At 31.4% G+C, this 18,371-nt stretch overlaps 4 protein-coding genes and 1 long non-coding RNA gene across 6 annotated transcripts in view; 4 read left to right on the top strand and 1 right to left on the bottom strand.

The window, feature by feature from the left end:
- LOC111419337 (E3 ubiquitin-protein ligase CCNB1IP1-like) overlaps positions 1–8,252 on the bottom strand; it is an 87,237-nt gene extending 78,985 nt beyond the window's left edge. The window contains exons 1-4 of one of the 2 annotated variants that reach the window (XR_011640281.1): positions 8,173–8,252; positions 7,917–8,121; positions 7,601–7,727; positions 7,427–7,532 (exon numbers count right to left, since the gene is read on the bottom strand). The gene's annotated coding sequence lies outside the window, so the exon portion shown is untranslated. Of the gene's footprint in view, positions 1–7,426; positions 7,533–7,600; positions 7,728–7,916; positions 8,122–8,172 lie in introns of those variants that run through there. The other variant, XM_071195730.1, reaches the window with a different exon arrangement.
- LOC111419329 (venom carboxylesterase-6-like) lies at positions 5,082–8,447 on the top strand. Its single transcript, XM_023052109.2, has 4 exons — positions 5,082–5,333; positions 5,381–6,409; positions 6,461–6,617; positions 7,987–8,447. The coding sequence occupies exons 1-4, from the start codon at positions 5,148–5,150 to the stop codon at positions 8,325–8,327; spliced, it is 1,713 nt and encodes a 570-aa protein (XP_022907877.2). The 5' UTR covers positions 5,082–5,147; the 3' UTR covers positions 8,328–8,447.
- A 190-nt stretch (positions 8,448–8,637) lies between these two features.
- On the top strand, positions 8,638–9,695 carry LOC111419314 (protein bric-a-brac 1-like). The gene has a single exon (XM_023052090.2). The coding sequence runs from the start codon at positions 8,719–8,721 to the stop codon at positions 9,583–9,585; it is 867 nt and encodes a 288-aa protein (XP_022907858.2). The 5' UTR covers positions 8,638–8,718; the 3' UTR covers positions 9,586–9,695.
- Positions 9,696–11,790: 2,095 nt separating this feature from the next.
- Positions 11,791–12,570, top strand: LOC139431536 (uncharacterized). The gene is made up of 2 exons (XR_011641674.1): positions 11,791–12,387; positions 12,437–12,570. It is a non-coding gene; the product is annotated as an uncharacterized lncRNA (long non-coding RNA).
- Positions 12,571–14,692: 2,122 nt separating this feature from the next.
- On the top strand, positions 14,693–15,757 carry LOC111422170 (protein bric-a-brac 1-like). The gene has a single exon (XM_023055392.2). It carries the CDS (start codon positions 14,786–14,788, stop codon positions 15,650–15,652), a length of 867 nt encoding a protein of 288 aa, XP_022911160.2. The 5' UTR covers positions 14,693–14,785; the 3' UTR covers positions 15,653–15,757.
- The last annotated feature ends 2,614 nt before the right edge of the window (positions 15,758–18,371 follow it).

Genomic DNA, 18,371 nt, shown 5'->3' with positions numbered 1-18,371 from the left:
ATCCAATGGATTAAGGTCGGGGGATCTAGGTAGCCAAGCAAATAGACCATTATTACCAATCCTCTTGTTTGGAAAATATTGGTTTTACAACTACTCTTCCGCGATGAGATGGAGCACCATCGTGCTGGTGCCACATATTTTGAATTATATTAAGAGGTATATCTTCAAGTAAATCAAAAAATCTGTAATTTACAGCGTTCAAACGTCCATCAAGTACATGCAAACTTAGTAAATTGTTGTTAAACCCCAAACGTTGATGCTGAAACCATGTTGAAATTTTCTTGTAATGCTCAGATATGTTCATTATGGTAATTATTTATACCATCTCGTGTAAAACATGATTCATCTGTCCAGAGAGCATTTGAAACGAAGTCATTATTTTGGGCATGTTGCTGCAATAACCATTCACAAAATGCTAACCGTTGCTGATTATCTCCTGGCTGTAGAGCTTTAACATTCTGTTTACGACACGGATGAAGGCGGTTCAATACGCGCCATGCAAAATTTTGACTTACATGTACGTTGGAGGATTATCAATACATTAACTACATGCGGTCGAATAGCTTTTGCTGGAGCAGGATTACCTGTTTCTCGAAGTTTTCTGAAAGAATCGCTAAAAACTGAATAATATGGCAAATGACGCTGTGGAAATCTTTCTTGATATTCTCGTACTGATTGTCGAGCATTTTCATTACAAAAACCATACATGAAAATTGTATCAGCATAGGTACTCTTCAGTGCTATAAGCGTACGTTTTCAGTTTCTTGTTGTAAGTAATAATTAAACATTACAGCAAACTGACATTTTACAATGACAACTTTGTTGTAATGTTTGATTTTACTGACTATTAATAAATTCGCTGCAGAAAACTTTAAAGTGTTATAATTTCGTAAATATTTAATTGAAATAGGACATATGTTCATTAACATTTTTTTTTGGTAATTGGGTTAGCTATCATATGTCAAAATTTGATGGTGCGCTAATAAATCACCCTGTATAATACCAGATAAATTTATTTTTTGTAATTCGCAACGGTAAGCAATGGAAGCTATAACAGTATTCAAACGGGTGCTGTAATGAGACTCCTTACAGCATCCGATGCTGTAATGAAATTTTAGTAACATTTTATGGAACCAGTTCAAGTTGGTGACATTGGGTCATTAATTTTTCTAGTTGTTAATGTGACAATTTTTGTCTATGGATGTTTAAACACGTTCTTAGCATCGAATACAAGGTCCACAATGATGAGGACATTGACTCTGAGCAATTTCTCGTATTTTGGGAGGTGTACATCAAACTTTTTTTTTCAGGTGAATATATTTTGTGTTTTGACAGTTTTTAATTGTCAATTCAAAGTTTCTATTTTCAAGTGTTCCGGTGTTACCAACTGCTACATACCTATTTCCCTACATTGCCAAAATTTACTTTATTTTTGTTAAAAAATAGCATAAAAAACACGTTTCATAAGACTTAAAGCACTCATTCATTAAAAAACTCGTGGCTTCGCCACTCGTTTTTCAACTTGAATTCGTGCATTTCAAACGTGTCTTACGAAACTTGTTTTTTAATAAACTATTTCAGATAACTTAATAAATTACAATAATTGCACATGTGAGCTACACCAAAACGCAAATAATTTGCAATTTAACCGTTATGTTAAAGCGAAATTAGCTAATGAATTTGATGTTGTTTATGAACTCCAGTAGTAACCCCACTATTTCAACACAAACAATTTCTCAGCGAACTGCTGAAGTTGTTGTCTCCAAAAATAAAGCATATAGTTGGTCATCACGCGACATACAACCCAAAAGTAATAATTGGAATTTTGAATGACATGGAAGCAGTAACGTTTAAACAGACTCCCTTGTATTATTTTGAATGTCTATTTGATAATAACATTATAAACATGTTAATATATATATATATATATATATATATATATATAACATTATAAACATGCTACAGAAAAAACAAAGTAGGTAATGTGATCAATGAGGAAATGCAATGTTTCTTCGGAATTTTGGTGTTCAGTGGTTCTATGTTATTGTACCTAGGAGACAAATGTATTGGGAGAATGCCACTGACTGTGGTATGCCTATTGATTTAAACGCCTTGTCTAGAGATCGCTTCACCTTTATTATGTTGTGATCTAATCTCCACTGTAGCGATAACTCTAATTTCAAAGAGAATAAATTTGCCAACATTTGGCCATTAATAGATGCGTGGAATATCAATTTTTTTAATTTTGCACCTTTGAAGAAAACTATAGCATTGATGAAGCTATGGTGCCTTACTATGGGGGACATCCATGTAGTCAATTTATACGTGGCAAGCTCCTCTGATGGGGCTACAAGTATGGGGTGGGAGCAACTCGATTGGGTTATATCATATGGTGTCAACAAGGGCAATCTTTAGAAAATTTGAACCAGTACAGAAAACTTGGATTAGGAGCCAGTATAATCCTTCAATATCCTGATCTTCTTTGGAAAATTAACAACCAGACACCCTTCCCCTTGTTTTTTGACAATTTTTTTACCTCGGTACCGTTGATTGATGAGCTAGGAAAAAGAGGGGATTCAAAGCGACTGGGAAAATAAGGGAAAATTGCGTATCCAAATATCCTTTGCCAACAAACAAAGACATGCAAAAGATGCACCGAGGTTCCAACAAATTCCAATCTACAAGAGCTGAAGAAATCATAATTTGCAAGTGACATGATAATAGTGTTGTCACAGTGGCATCAAACGTCGCAAAAGTAAATCCTGTGCACAAAATAAAAAGGTTTTCGTAAAAAGAAAAGAAATACGTTTTTGTTAATCAACCCGCTCTTATTAAAGTCTACAATAACAATATGGGAGGAGTTCATATTTTGATCAGAATATACAGGACTTAATTTAGAGGCAAGAACTGCTATTTTTCACTTATTGCTCACTGCCTGGACATGGCGCTTCACAATGCTTGGCAACTATACAAAGCTAACAATGGTGAATATATTATGATCATCTATAGTTCTGCCGGAGTGTAGCGACAAGTATGTTGGAGACTTTTAAGAAGGCAGATCAACGAAAACCTGGGCGTACAGCGAAAGCTTTTCACTAGAATTCGTGTTTTGATGGTATAGGCCACGTATTAAAATATCGCCCTTTTTGTCACAAACATGTCAATTTTGTAAAAAATATTAACATTAAGGCAAGTATTGATTATGATCCCAAAAAAAATTTCAATCAGACATACAAATATTTTTCAATAATATCTGGGTTAAGTATACTATAAAGTAACCTAAAAATGGTCATCATATAGTGGCTCAGTGATTAACATAATATCAACGTGAAACTGTGCATAATTTTGGGGCGCCTTGGTTTAATTAAGTAGACTTATAGATCTTCTGAATAATTAAACCGAAATCGATTGCGGCGTAGACTCACTGATTAAGATTATATCAACCTGAAAGTATGCATCATTTTGTGGCGCCTCGCCCGCCAGCGGTCTCGGCTTTGTCAGATAATCAATTCACTAATTTAACCGAGGTAGCTTGCGGCCGAGGCTCAGTGATTAAGAGCTATATGAACCTAAAACTGGTTATGATATTATAACGCGACAGCCGCGAATCGCCCCGGCCTTATTGACTAGACTTATAAATTTTCTTCTTCTCACTTTAGAGATTAGCCCTGATTTATTTCCATTTCTCCTCTTTCATCCTTTTCTCACTTCCGTTCCTATGGGTTGTTATCCCTTATGCTAGCGTTTATGTGGTCTCCTGGAAGTCGCCTGGTGTCTGGTTTTTGAGCTTGGATTTTTTTTACCAATCTTTCCTCACCCATAAGTTCAACATGATCTCTCTAGTGTCTTTTCGTCGATCTTATCCATCTGACCACATCCTGTAATAGTTCTTAGGGTTCTCATCCCTGTGACTCCCATAACTTGTTTGGTTGTTGATGTTTCGGCTCTTGTCTCGACTGCGTATCTTAGTGGTTTTACACATGTTTTATAGATCCTTACTTCGCTTTTTACCGCCCTGTGTTTGTTCCACCATATGATGTCCCGGAGGTGTCCCAACCAGATATTACCTCGAGTTTGGTGGCCTGTGATTTCACTTCATGTCTGGTGTTGTTATTGCTTGATATATAGACTCCAAGATATTTAAACTGCATAGGATCGACTTTCCATCGTCTGAACGTCGTTTGAACAGCAAACTTACATAGATTAGGATGTTAGGACTACATCGTCAGCGTAGCTCATGATCTGTATTCTACAATTTCCCATTTTATAACCTATATTAGTGTACTTGACTCTACTTATGACGCTCAGACTATCGCCCTGTCTAATACCGGTTGATACGGGATTTCCTCTATTAGTTCATCGCAGGTTTTGATTTTTGTTCAGTTTTCCGTATTCAATTCCTTTGTTAAGTGTGTTACTATATTTTATCGTATCTTTTGGTGAAGTCGACGAAGCAGAGGTTAGAGGGGCTTATTGAACTCTATGGATTTCTGTTAATTGACGTAGCATGAATATTGCGTCTATAGTGGACTTGTTGGATCGGAATCCTTGCTGTTCTTAGCTTATTCCGGTTTGTATTGTTATTTTCTGGGCTACAAATTTTCTGAATAATTTTAAAATTTCCAGTTTTTTTTGTAATAGGGTGGTCATTTCCTTTATAAGTCCTTGCCCGCTGTATTTAGTCATCTCGTTAGCAATTTCATCGACACCTGGTGATTTGCAGTTTTTTAGTTACAAGATAGTTACAAATAAATAAGAAAGTTCTAAAGATAAAGAGGAAAAGTATTGCACAGAATGCTTTGATAACTACAAAAATACGATATCAAAATCTGACTGGATTAATTATTTATTATGCCAAAAGTCTGCTCGAAATCTGTACACTTCTCAGAAGCTATTGCTCAAGATGTGGAAAATTGAAATCACTTTTCAGCTCAACCTACATTAAGTAGGATAAGTCTTTATATTAAATGTGTTGATTTTTTTTCGAAAGTTTGGGAAACACTGGCATAAACAAACAAAAAAAAACAGTGATAACAATTTTAATTTAAATTATCTCCTCATTTTATATTTAACAAACACAGATAACAATTCCCCTTTTAATTAAAAGAACAAATTCCACAATCACTTTATAATAAAATAATTTCAAAATGAAGATTTATTTAAATATATTTGGAATACTATTTTTTACATCAATAAATTGCGATGTGCCAATTCTAAATACTCGTTTAGGAAAAATTCAGGGAATTTACGAATCTTCTTATGAAAATCGAATTTATTCAGCGTTTTATGGAGTTCCTTACGCAAAACCTCCTATAAATAATCTTAGATTTGAAGTAAGTCAAATTTAAATTTTTTAAGAAATAATTAAGTTTTTTTTAAGAAACCTGAGCCTATTTCACCTTGGAACGATGTAATTTATAACGCAACTAATAAAAACATAGTTTGCGCACAAATTAATCATGTTATAAAACCGTTCGGTGGTGAATATCGCGGGGTTGAAGATTGCTTGTACCTAAATATCTTTACACCAAAATTAAAACCTTCCCCTAACGATAATTTAGATGTTATCGTTTTTATACATGGTGGTGCATTTATGTACGGTTCGAATAAAAAAGGGGCGCGATTTTTAATGGATCGTGACATAATTTTTGTAACGGTTAATTACCGTTTGGGAACTTTGGGATTTTTAAGCACCCAAGATGAAGTTTTACCAGGAAATTTAGGATTGCGAGATCAAGCGATGGCTTTAAATTGGATTAAAGAAAACATATTAGATTTTGGTGGAAACCCCAATTCAGTGACATTAACGGGTTTATCAGCGGGAGGTTCCAGTGTTCATTTTCACTATTTTTCACCTTTAACAAGAGGTCTTTTCCATCGGGGGATATCAATAAGTGGAACGGTTTTAGGGCCGTCAAAAATACAAGAGAACCCTTTGGAAAAAACTGGAATGGTGGCTAAATCTTTAAATTGTTTTAATGAAAATACAAGGATTATGATTGATTGTATGAAAACTAAATCGGTGGAGGAGGTTGTTAGTGCTATCAAGGTGTTAAGACCGTGGGGGTTTTATCCTTATTCACCCATTGGGGTTACGATTGAAGAACCTATGAAGGACTCTTATTTACCTGATCATCCAATTTCGTTACTTTCAAAAAAAGCATTTCATGATCTCCCTTGGATTAATACTTATACTTCTGAAGAAGGCCTTTATCCAGGATTGGAGTTTATAGGTGAACCGAAACATTTGGAAGAATTAGAGGAGAAATGGAACGAATTAGCACCTTTAGTATTTGATTATAATTACACTGTATCTAAAGACGATATGGAAAAAGTTTCTAAAGATATTAAAAAAGTATATTTTAAGGATAAAGCAGTTTCGAAGGATAGTTTTAGGGATTTAGTAGCGGTAAAATTACTAAAAATTATTAGTATTAAACATTAATTGACCGATTTTTAGATTTTAAGTGATCGCATGTTTGTTCATTGTGCTGAAAAGGCTTCAAAGCTTCAAGCATACTACTCAAAATCGTTTGTATATAATTATTATTTTAGTTATTCTGGAAATGGAGTTGCATCAGCGGGTAGTAAATGGATTGGAAAACATACAGAATATGGTAAATAATAGATGTTACTAGATTTAATTGAATGTATTAGATGAGGCTCCTAGAACCTCAAAATCGCCAAATTCCAAACTCTTCTACACTTATGTCCCTATCTGATTATGTTTTCTATCTCACATTAATATCATTTAACTATGTTTCTTTTTCTGTGTCTTAGTGTGTACCCTGAACTGTTCTGAATCCCACGCATCTTCATCTGGTGTAGTCATTGAGGTGTAGTTGTAGAACAGTAAATTGAATAAAACTGCTAATACTCTAATTAATTACTTTCATAGTCAAAACTAGTTTTAAACTAGTTAAAACTACTTTTGTGGTATTTCATTAGTTACTTCATCTCATTTTTTTTATTTAGGCCTCCCTCTCATATTATTCTTGCCTCCCATATTCGTCTAGTTTGTCTTGTATCTGCCATTCTCTGTATATGTCCCCACAACAAGTGCAAAGATATACCCACTGAATATTTACAATCATATTTTGCTTAATGACGACTATTTCATTGCATGAAAAATCATTGTGATACTTATAAAGTTACAATACAAATATATAACCAGAAACAAGCAAATTGGAGCTAGATTTAAGTATATTCTCGGATAAAAAGGCTGTGACACATAATTTGAGGGTAACATACATTCTTGTAGTATTATGAACAAGTCCTGTTAAATTATTTTATTAAAATGTGTACACAGCCAAATCACTTAGTTCAAGTAATGTTGTTTAAGCAGTTGTGGCCACAAACCCAACAGGTGTGTGATCAAAAGTACTACCAAGACTCCTAAAAAGAACTACTTATAAAAACTACTCACCCAAAGAACTTTAATTTGTAGTTTGGAGCAGCAATTCATTCGTACACTAACATTTATGATCATTTTGGATTCTATTGGTGCCATCAAATAACTGCTGATATGTGCTCTAATAACAAAATAATAAATACAATTTAATAATGCAGTTTTGAGATCCAAATTGAAATAAATCATTACATTCTTGAACAATCTGGCCTCAACAGAACTGAGTAGACTACATATGAAGTCAAAAAATAAAGGCTTACTTTTCTGGGCTGAGGGGTTAATCTGATATTTCCTTATGATTTGATGGATTTTGAACTGTCTGCAAATAAGAAAAATAATAATAATTTCTACAAACTTAAATGACATAACCTAATATACAGTAAATTTTCAACTTTACATGCCTTATTATATAATCTTTAAATTAATTTCTTAGTAGAACTCTTCATAAAGATTATACACAGTACAAAACAAATCCCTTATTTTATCTAAAATACTTAATTTATCTAACCTGATTTTTCTTTATCAATATCAACATTATTACAGCCTCTGCTAAATTAATTTTCAATGTCTTCTTATAGGAGTAGGTCATGGAGATGACTTAAGCTATATATTTCCAAACAATAAAAATTTATATGAAGAACTGAGCGAATTAGACGAATCAATGAAAGGTCTTCTCTTAAACATATGGACTTCTTTTGCTAAAACAGGATATCCTAAAATACCTCATTTACAATGGATTCCAGTAAATAAACATTACAACAAACCTTTAAACCACCTTCACATAAAATCTGCGAATGATTTAAAAATGGAAAATGCCGAAGACATCAATAGGCATCGAGATTTTTGGGACAATTTACCCATAATGGAAGATTTAAAATTATACCCTGTTATTAAACAAACCATACGTGAAGATTTATAATATGATACGATTTCTTATTTAATAAAATTAGATTTAAATTTAACCTAAAGTTGTTTACATCAATATGTCAAAAGTTTTAAAGTGAGTTGCCACACAAATAAATCAAAAATATCCACGTAATCTTTATTATTTATTTTTTGAGTAATTCAAAATTAAACAAACAATAATCATTACATAATTTAGTTTTTGAAATAATTAATGTTTCAAAAAATATTTTAATGAAAAAGTACCTAAAGCAATTAATAAATCAAAATTTTAGTGCTTTTCAATATTTAACGTTGGTGCTTCGATAACACACTTTTTTAGTTCTTAAAACCGTCGTATGTCGTATTCTTGTTTACAAGTAAACTTAAAATATCTCAAAAAACTTATTTACTTTTTACCATAAAAAATGAGCACTTCCAACGATAAATACATGTTAAACTGGGATAATCATCTCAATCATATGAGACGATCATTTGATGTTGTAAGGAAAAGCGGCGATTTTGTTGATGTAACGATACGTTGTGATGGAAAGAAGCTAAAAGCCCATAAGATTGTTTTATCGGCATTCAGTTCGTATTTTCACGATATTTTGATTGATAATCCATGTCCTCATCCGGTTATAATCCTCCGAGATGTTGGTTATGAGGAAATGGTGGGAATTTTGGAGTTTATGTATCTTGGAGAGGTTAGTGTTGTAACAGAAAACTTTAGTTCGTTTATGCGAGTTGCTGAACTTTTAAAAGTAAGTGGGTTAGCTGATGATGTTCCAGGGGAGAAGAAAGATAGTTTAAATGAACCTGTATTAACTGAGGAAAGGGTGGAAACACCCAAGACAGGTGTGAAAAGGAATCGTGGATCTTTTGAGATAGAAAAGAAACAGGGAGTGGATGTTGATACAGAAGATAAAGGAGTGAATAAGAAGAAAAGGGATGCTTCTAGCCCATTTCAATCAGGTCAAGGAGATTATGGTAATGAGAATATTGGGGAAAATATAAAAGAAACTGAGACTACCAAAGGAGAAATACCTCATAATAACTCGAATGTACATAAATTATTGAGCAGTGAACATTATTTAATAAAGAAATTAAATCCTGAAAACGAATGTCCTATATGTGCTCAAAAGTTTGCGACTATATATTTATTAAAACAACACATACCTTTTCATTTGGGAGAGACAAAATGTCAGTATTGCAATACCGTTGTGAGTAGAAAAGATCTTTTGAGGAAACACTTAATGGCTGTACACAAAATACATACTCCAAGGAAGGATTAGAATTAAACTTTAATTTTAACATTTTGACACCACATATTAGTTATTTTTTATGTTGATTATACATTTCTGTAATGTTGAATTTGTAATAAATCTATAAGATTAACAATTAATTAAGGGTATTACATTTAATTCAAACAAGAAATCATACAAAAATCGATTATTTTTGTTACCATTTATCAATAACAATTTTACACAAACCTTGGGGACAAAAAAAAACTATATAACGATTACTATTCACATCATTTTAAGTATGTTTCGGCTTAAATCAAGGTCCGTTGACTAAACATACTGTATAAGGTTATCCAACTCCATATAAACGCTGTTGTTATGAACGTATCCCCCCGCAAAGGCCTTGCTGTGACGTCATTGGGAGAATTGACATTTCTATGTTTTTATTTATACAGTAAAGCAATACACAAAAATATAAAGATGTTAAAAAAAATGCGAGATAATCGTAAAAAATTCGGATTGTTTTAAAATTAATAAAAATTAGGTTAGAATTGATAAAAAAATCGAAATAAGATTTTATTATTTTAAGGTTATCTAACTTGACTCGGTTACCCTGGTGATTAAAATCCAAATATTGCAGTTGCTTGTCAAAATTGACGTTGAATTTAAGTTTTTTTAATGAAAAACACAATTAATTGAATTTAAAGGTTGTACTTAATTCAAAATGGGTATATGAATGAAATTATAAGCAAGGTAAGTGGTTTAAATCAAAAAAAAATTTTTTTAGATCAATTAAATTGTACAAGAACTTAGGATTAAATAACAATTAAAACTAGAACTAACACTAGACCTAGAACTAGAAAGTTTTAGGTTTAGCTGGGCGTGTTAGACAAGAACTTAGAAAAGTCTGAAGACGCACGGCTAGTCGTTAAAAAAAAATTTCAGTTTCAATAACCTTTAAAGTGAGTCCAAACTTGACGCATTTATCTCAAAAAACCAAAAAGTTCGAACTTTTAACTTTTAATTTTGACATATTTGTCAAGTTCATAAAAAATCCTTTAAAATGAGTCCAAACTCGACATATCTAACTTTAATATTAATGGAAATACAATCATTTCCGGTTTGAAACGTCAACATCAATTTTGATGTATTTGTCACCTTCATTAAAAAACCTTTAAAATGAGTCCAAAGATGACGCGCTTATCTCAAAAATCTAAACAGTTAGAATAAAAAACATTAAACCCGAAGTTAGCAACAATGAAGAAATTTAATTTTTAAATATTAATACCAACCTTAATTTTTTATTTTTTATTAAATTTTTATTTTTGTGACAAATATTAAGACATTTTATAAAAATTAAGAATATGTCAAAATGTCATTGTCTTTCAAATCGGATGTTGCTTATATCTCAACTAATATTGGAATTAAACATATCATGTTTGGGCTCATTTTAAATGATTTTTCACGATGATTACAAATATGTCAAAATTGACTTTGACATTTCTAACCGGAAGTTGACCATAACTTCATTAATATTGAAGATAAATATATCGTGTTTGTACTTATTTTAAAGGATTTTTAATGAAGATTACAAATATACCAAAATTGAGGTTGACATTTTAAATCTGAAGTTAGTTATCATATAATAGACAAATGGACAACTTCATGGTGTTCTTTTGTCAATTTTACGAAGGAATAGTATTGTAGGGTTAAAAAGCCATTATGATGTTGCTAGATATCACTATGTTGTATATTTTTATTGCACTAAAACTAGAACTAACACTAGACCTATAACTAGAAAAATTCCGATACTTTCTAGTTCTAGGTCTAGTGTTAGTTCTAGTTTTAATTGTTACTAAGCCTTAAATTGTTGTCTATTTTTACTGAAATAGAACTAAGATTAGACCTAGAACTGGAATCATCCGCACTTGTCTAAAGACGGCTAAACCCGAATGTTTCTAGTTTTATATCTAGTGTTCGGAATTCGAGGTACTTGACGATCTCGGATTAAATTTTCTTAATAAACAAATTTTAAATTTTTTTCAAAAATGTTCTGATATAAGAGTACTAAAATTTTACGTCATCGTAAAGAGAAAACAAATCTCTATCAAATGAGCCTAACGAAAGGATACATTGCCATTTAAAAAACTTCAAGTGTTATTCGTTGCTCATTTGTTTTCTGAAATAAAAACAATTGAATGCTGTCTTATTATGGCAAACAAAATATTAAACAACTTTTGTATAAAATGTTTTTTTTATAAAGTTGATACTATATTCCATACATAATGGGAACCTGTATATTATAATGTTATACTTTTCTTCCAATGACGTCACGTTTCCTACACAGGAAAAAATCGTGTCATGTAAAAATTTTAGAGTAGTTGGTAAAAAGAATTAGAGTAAAAATTGTAATATCACATGGTAAAAATAACTCTAATGTACACTATATTTAATATTAATATAGAGTTCATATATTATTCACTTAATAGAGTAGTTTTTACAGTTCTCTAAAGGAGAGTTCTTTTTTACTTATGTTAGTGAAGTTATGTAATATATAAAACATTAAATTTTACACTAGACGTGTACTTTTCCTTCGGGTACTTCGTAGGCACCGCACTATTTTGCTCGGGATTACTCGTCGGTACCACGTGATTAACATGTGGTGTGATACAGCTAAAATTTAACGGCCATTTACTAAACGAGTCGGAACTCGACAGCGTCTCGAGACCTGATTTACGCGATATAAAAAGAAAGAACGAGTATTTTTATTTTAATTATGTTTGCCAAACATTCGTGTTGTGAAATTAGTGGAACTTCCGGAAGATTTTACGTACGAGTTCCTTGCGAAAATTGGTAAGTATGTACAACTATACATACAGAAAACTTATAGAAGACTCATTAGATGCAGTTTTCATGGTGACTCGGTGGAAACTTTAAAATGGATTAAGTATGGTTATATAAAAAGAATTTATTTTTTTTTAAATTTAAGATATAACAATATATTACAAGTAAAAATAAAAAGAAATATATTTATAATTTTGACTTTTATTACAAACCTAAAACCTTCCTAAAAATATTCTATACTTCCTATTAAAAATTAACACTAATATGTGAAAGATACACACTATTTAGTGATATTTTGTCACTTAATAGAGTAAAATTAGAGCGAATTTTTAATAATTTACACTGATTAGATTAGAAATGTATCTAATTAGAGTCACGACAACATCTAGTTAGATTACATATAATACACTGTTATAGAGTAACGATTTTACACTATTTAATAAACACCATCTTTCACTATTTAGTGTAAAATTTTAATCTATTCACCTACACTATATAGTGCAAAAAAATAACTCTAAATATATTGGACCGATCTGAACCATGTTTTAGAGTTTATTTTTACTCTATATTTTTTCCTGTGTACATCACCCCGTCAACATCAATTTGTTCGAGTTGGATAATCTTATAACCATACTTATAACTTATAACCAATACTCAACGGACCTTGGGCTTAAATAACAAAGACTGGAATTAAAAAAAAGAATTAAAATACTCCATTGATGCATATAGGGAACTTTTCATTTTTATTTTGTATCTATAATAGCATTTAGTTATATCTAAAAAGACTATTCCCCAAGTATAATTCCTTAGAAATAATTAATACCTTAGTAAAAATGTATTAGAGTTTCGCGCATTCCAAAAGCATTTCAAATGACGTCGAAACACCGCCATTGCTGCGACGTCATAGAGTATGATTTTGAGTTGCCGCATCACAGCTGTGCACTTAGCCGTGTTGTTTTTGTGAGGCGTATTGTGAACTTAAGCTTTTATTATGGAAGAACATAATCAAAAATATTTTAAGTACTGCCTGGTGCCGCTTTGCAAAAATACGACGGTAAAAACATCAAATAAATTATTTATTAGATTGCCACTTGATCGTAATCGCCGGACAAAATGGCTTAAAGCCTGTCGAAGAGATGTACATGAGATTTCACCAAATTCTAATGCTCTTCATGTCTGCGAGGACCATTTTAATGTAAGTATTGAATATTAAATACCTTAATTTAAAATATGCATACTATTGAATTTATTATTTCTTTTGCACCGACTTATTTTTTATTAAACAAATACAGTCCTAATGGTTTTTCTTTGTGTTTCAGTTAGAAGAAGATATGGAGAACTATATAAGGTTCAAACTGATGGGAGGCAAGAAAAAGATGAAGGCAGGTGTTGTACCTCATATATTTGATTATCAACCTGACAGAAAAAGAGCATCTGTTCAGCCTGCTAGGGTCGCTGCTCTTAAGAGAGTGAAGAGACAGTTGGTTCAAGAAGCTGTTGCCTCTACTTCAACTTCCACTCAATCTTTAGAACAGGACATCTCAAGTTTTAAATCCAGTATGATAACTAATTTCCAATATATTTTTAAAAAACTATGCAGAGTACTCATAACAATATTTATACTTACTTATTTGTTTTAACATCACGAATTTCTCCAAGGGAGAAACTTTCAGTTTTAAAAAAAATTTGCTATCATAAACATATCAACAAAGGGCAGAAGGATATTCCTTGCAATATCCTTCTTCAGTCATAGTAGGTATGGTATTTATACAAATTACCAGCAAGCAACAAAAATTTCAAATATATGAGGCATGATTAACTACAAAATCAAAGAAATACTGACAAAAACGTGATAAACAAAGCTATTAATTGTTATTTATAACCTAACTTTCTTCATGGGCGTTGTTCACAGATTATACTCTTTTACGTCACGACCAATAGCAGCGTTTACTGATTAATTCCACAATTTAAAATTATACCCTGTTATTAAACAAACCATACGTGAAGATTTATAATATGATACGATTTCTTATTTAATAAAATTAGATTTAAATTTAAACTTGTTTACATCAATTATGTCAAAAGTGTTAAATTGGGTTACCACACAAATAAATCAAAAATATCCACGTAACCTTTATTATTTATTTCTTAAGTAATTCGAAATTAAACAAAATAAATGATAGTGATAAAATAATTATCACATAATTTAGTTTTTGAAATAATTAATGTTAAAAAAAAAATTAACCTAAAGAAATTAATAAATCAAAATTTTAGTGCTTTTCAATATTTAACGTTGGTGCTTCGATAATGCACTTTTTTAGTTCTTAAAACCGTCGTATGTCATACTTTTTACAAGTAAACGTACAAATATCTGAAAAAGCTTGTTATTTATTTTTTAGCATCAAAAATGAGCACTTCCAACGATAAATACATGTTAAACTGGGATAACCATCTAAATCATATGAGACTGTCATTTGATGTTGTAAGAAAAAGCGGCGACTTTGTTGATGTAACGATATGTTGCGATGGGAAGAAGTTAAAAGCCCATAAGATTGTTTTATCGGCATTTAGCTCGTATTTTCACGATATTCTGATTGATAATCCATGTCCTCATCCGGTTATAATCCTCCGAGATGTTGGTTATGAGGAGATGGTGGGAATTTTGGAGTTTATGTATCTTGGAGAGGTTAGAGTTGCAACAGAAAACTTTAGTTCGTTTTTGCGAGTTGCGGAACTTTTAAAAGTAAGTGGATTAGCTGATGATGTTCCCGAAGAGAAGAAAGATAGTTTAAATGAACCTGTATTAACGGAGGAAAAGGTGGAAACACCCAAGCCGGGAATGAAAAGGAATCGTGGATCTATCGAGAAAGAAAAGAAACAAGGAGTGGATGTTGATAAAGAAGATAAAGGACCGAATAAGAAGAGAAGAGATACTTCTAGCCCATTTCCATCAGGTCAAGGCGATTATGGTAATGAGAATGTTGCAGAAAATATAAAAGAGACTGAAACTACCAAAGGAGAAATACCTCATAATAACTCGAATGTACAGAAATTATTAAGCAGTGAAAATTATTTAATAAAGGAATTAAATCCTGAAAACGAATGTCCTATATGCGCCCAAAAGTTTCCAACTATGTATTTATTGAAACAACACATACCTTTTCATTTGGGAGAGACAAAATGTCAATATTGCAATACCGTAGTGAGTAGAAAAGATCTTTTGAGGAAACACTTGTTGGCTGTACACAAAATACACACTCCAAGGAAGGATTAGAATTAAATTTTAATATTTCGACACCACATATTTGTGTATTTTTTATGTTGATTATACATTTCTGTAATGATAAATTTGAAATAAATCTATAAGATTAAAAATTAATTAAGGGTATTACATTTAACCCATTTAGTCCCACTGGTGTAAAAACGCACCAGCGTTTTTAAAGTTATTTTACAGCCATATATTACCAGATTTCAAGGTACTAGCTGTTTGTACCATAACACTATAAGGTTGTTAGGCTATACATATCAAAATATTTCATAATTCTTGCTATTTAAATCATATTTGCATCAATTCTTTTCTGTTCAAAATATACAATAGAAATAAAACTATTTTTAGTGCATAAAATTCTTAAAAATTTTGACATTTGCAAGTTTTAACTAGTTCGTCAGAGCTTTTTGAGGTTCCACCACAGAATAAGTTATTCTGTGCCGGAAGTAGACCATAACTTCGTTATTTTAAGTGGAATGCTGTAGTTTTTATTACACCGTTTAATTGTACATAGAAAAATAGGTTGACTTTGATAAAAGTTATTGGTACCTAGCGTTTTTCGTTTTCGAGTTATTTTGGTTTTAAGCTTTTTTTGGTAAATTTCAACATGCTCTTTAAAACTCCATATGTCAACCAACGTTCATTCAAAAAAGATCTACGTTGGCACGATTACTCTTCAGATGTTGTCAAATAGATTGTCATTTGTTGTATCGGAGTATCTTATACAGGTGGTCAAAAATTGAATTACTGTTTCTCCATATTCAATGGCGAGAAAGTCGAAAATTTTAAATGGAACGCCCCATATTTTTTTAGCCTATCAGAAAGAGAATTTAATTCTCTACAAATTATCTATAAACATTCCCATACCTATTTATTGTAGTTTGCCTCATATTGCGAAATTTATCAAAACATGCAAGAAATGCAGGTTTTTTTATTAGAAAGCTATGGAATTTTGACAGTTTTTGGTCCATGCTTGTATTATTGTTGTCATTAGTTACATTTGACGACGGGTGTAAGTCATTGAACATCATGGTAAATTATTCCAAGGCCGATATTTAAAATTTATTTTGTATTGACGGCGAATGTAATAAACTTTGGGACAGGACGTGTCGAACACTTATGCCTAACAAACCTTACGCCCATCACAAGGAAAAATTTCAAAAAATTGATAAGGAATTTCTTAGTTCTCGGTATATCGAGACCAAAAGAAATCGCATGTTTCCAGTCACCAGTGATGAAGACAACGAAATAAATATTTTATCGTATTTTATTACATTTCCAAATTCAATTTAATAACAAATTTATATTTTTATTCAAATCTAATTTTTGTCATTAACTTTTTGTTTTAATAGTTTCATTTATTTGATCTTCTGTTTGTTATTTTTGGTAAGTAAAAGCTAGTAAACTAAAAGATTATCAATCGTAGTTAATAGTACAAATAATAATAGAAATAAATCAAACAAAAAACTGTCAAAATGTCATGGCCTTCTAATAAAAATACAAACGGTTTCCTGCATTTTCTTCATGTTTTGATCAATTTAGGAATGTGAGAGAAACTACAATAAATAGGTATAGGAATGTTTGTAGAGAATTAAATTCCCTTTCGTGTAGGCTAATAAAATATGTGGCGTTCCATTTAAAATTTTCGACTTTCTCCCCCTTGTATATGGAGAGACGGTAACTCAATTTTTGACCAGCCTGTATAAGATACTCTGATACAATATATTACAATCTATTTGAGAGCATCTGAAGAGTAATCGTGCCAATTTAGAGCTTTTTTGAATGAACGTTGGCTGGGATATAAGGTTTTAAAGAGCATGGTGAAATTTGCCAAAAAAACCAAAACTCAAACTCAAAATAACTCGAAAAAACGCTAGGTACCAATAACTTTTATGAAAGTCAATATATTTCAACATATTTTTTTACGTACAATTAAAAGGTGCAATAAAAACTATAGCATTCTATTTAAAATAACGAAGTTATGGTCTACTTCCGGTAAACCGGAAGTGGCAGCCATCTTGAAAATACTTTGGATCGAAAGTTCCGACTGAACAACCCACACTACCAAAATTTCGAAACTGTGCGAATACTGGAACCTAAAAAATTTTTAACGAACCAGTTACGTGAGACACCTTTATATCTTGAAACGCAAAATAAAAATATGAATTCTGAAAATACGTCTTCAAACATTAATGGTGCATAAACACACCATTGGGATGATTGATGAGATATAAGGATTACATTATCTTTTGTATTATCAGAAACCAGTTTAGACCCATTTATTCGGTGAATTCCCTAGAAATAGTCGTTTATGGACATAGTGTGTGGACATGAAGAGTGCTTTGCGAAGTATCACAATAAATGATTATACCGTTCATCCCATTGGTGCGTTTTTGCACCAATTTTAGTATACATATTTTTTATCTTAAACTTCATACTAAAGTTGGAATTTGTTAGTATAATGTTGTATTAGTATTATTATTTATTTACGACTAATTTATTACTTAGTTAATAAATGATAATCAAAATTTTTGTGAGTTGTTGTTCATTTATCTTACCAGTGGTGCATTTTGCACCATCTCATATCTCAAAAACAATTTTTTTTTTTCAAACAACTGTGTACATTTTTATATTTTTCATTCCATCTTATCTTAAGGAAAATTATAAAAAATCGATTTTTTTTAATATAAAGCATCCTTGGACTAAATAGGTTAATTCAAATAAG

This window comes from Onthophagus taurus, chromosome 1, assembly GCF_036711975.1.
Source record: "Onthophagus taurus isolate NC chromosome 1, IU_Otau_3.0, whole genome shotgun sequence".
Classification (NCBI taxonomy): domain Eukaryota; kingdom Metazoa; phylum Arthropoda; class Insecta; order Coleoptera; family Scarabaeidae; genus Onthophagus; species Onthophagus taurus.
This window is presented reverse-complemented; position numbering and strand designations above follow the sequence as displayed.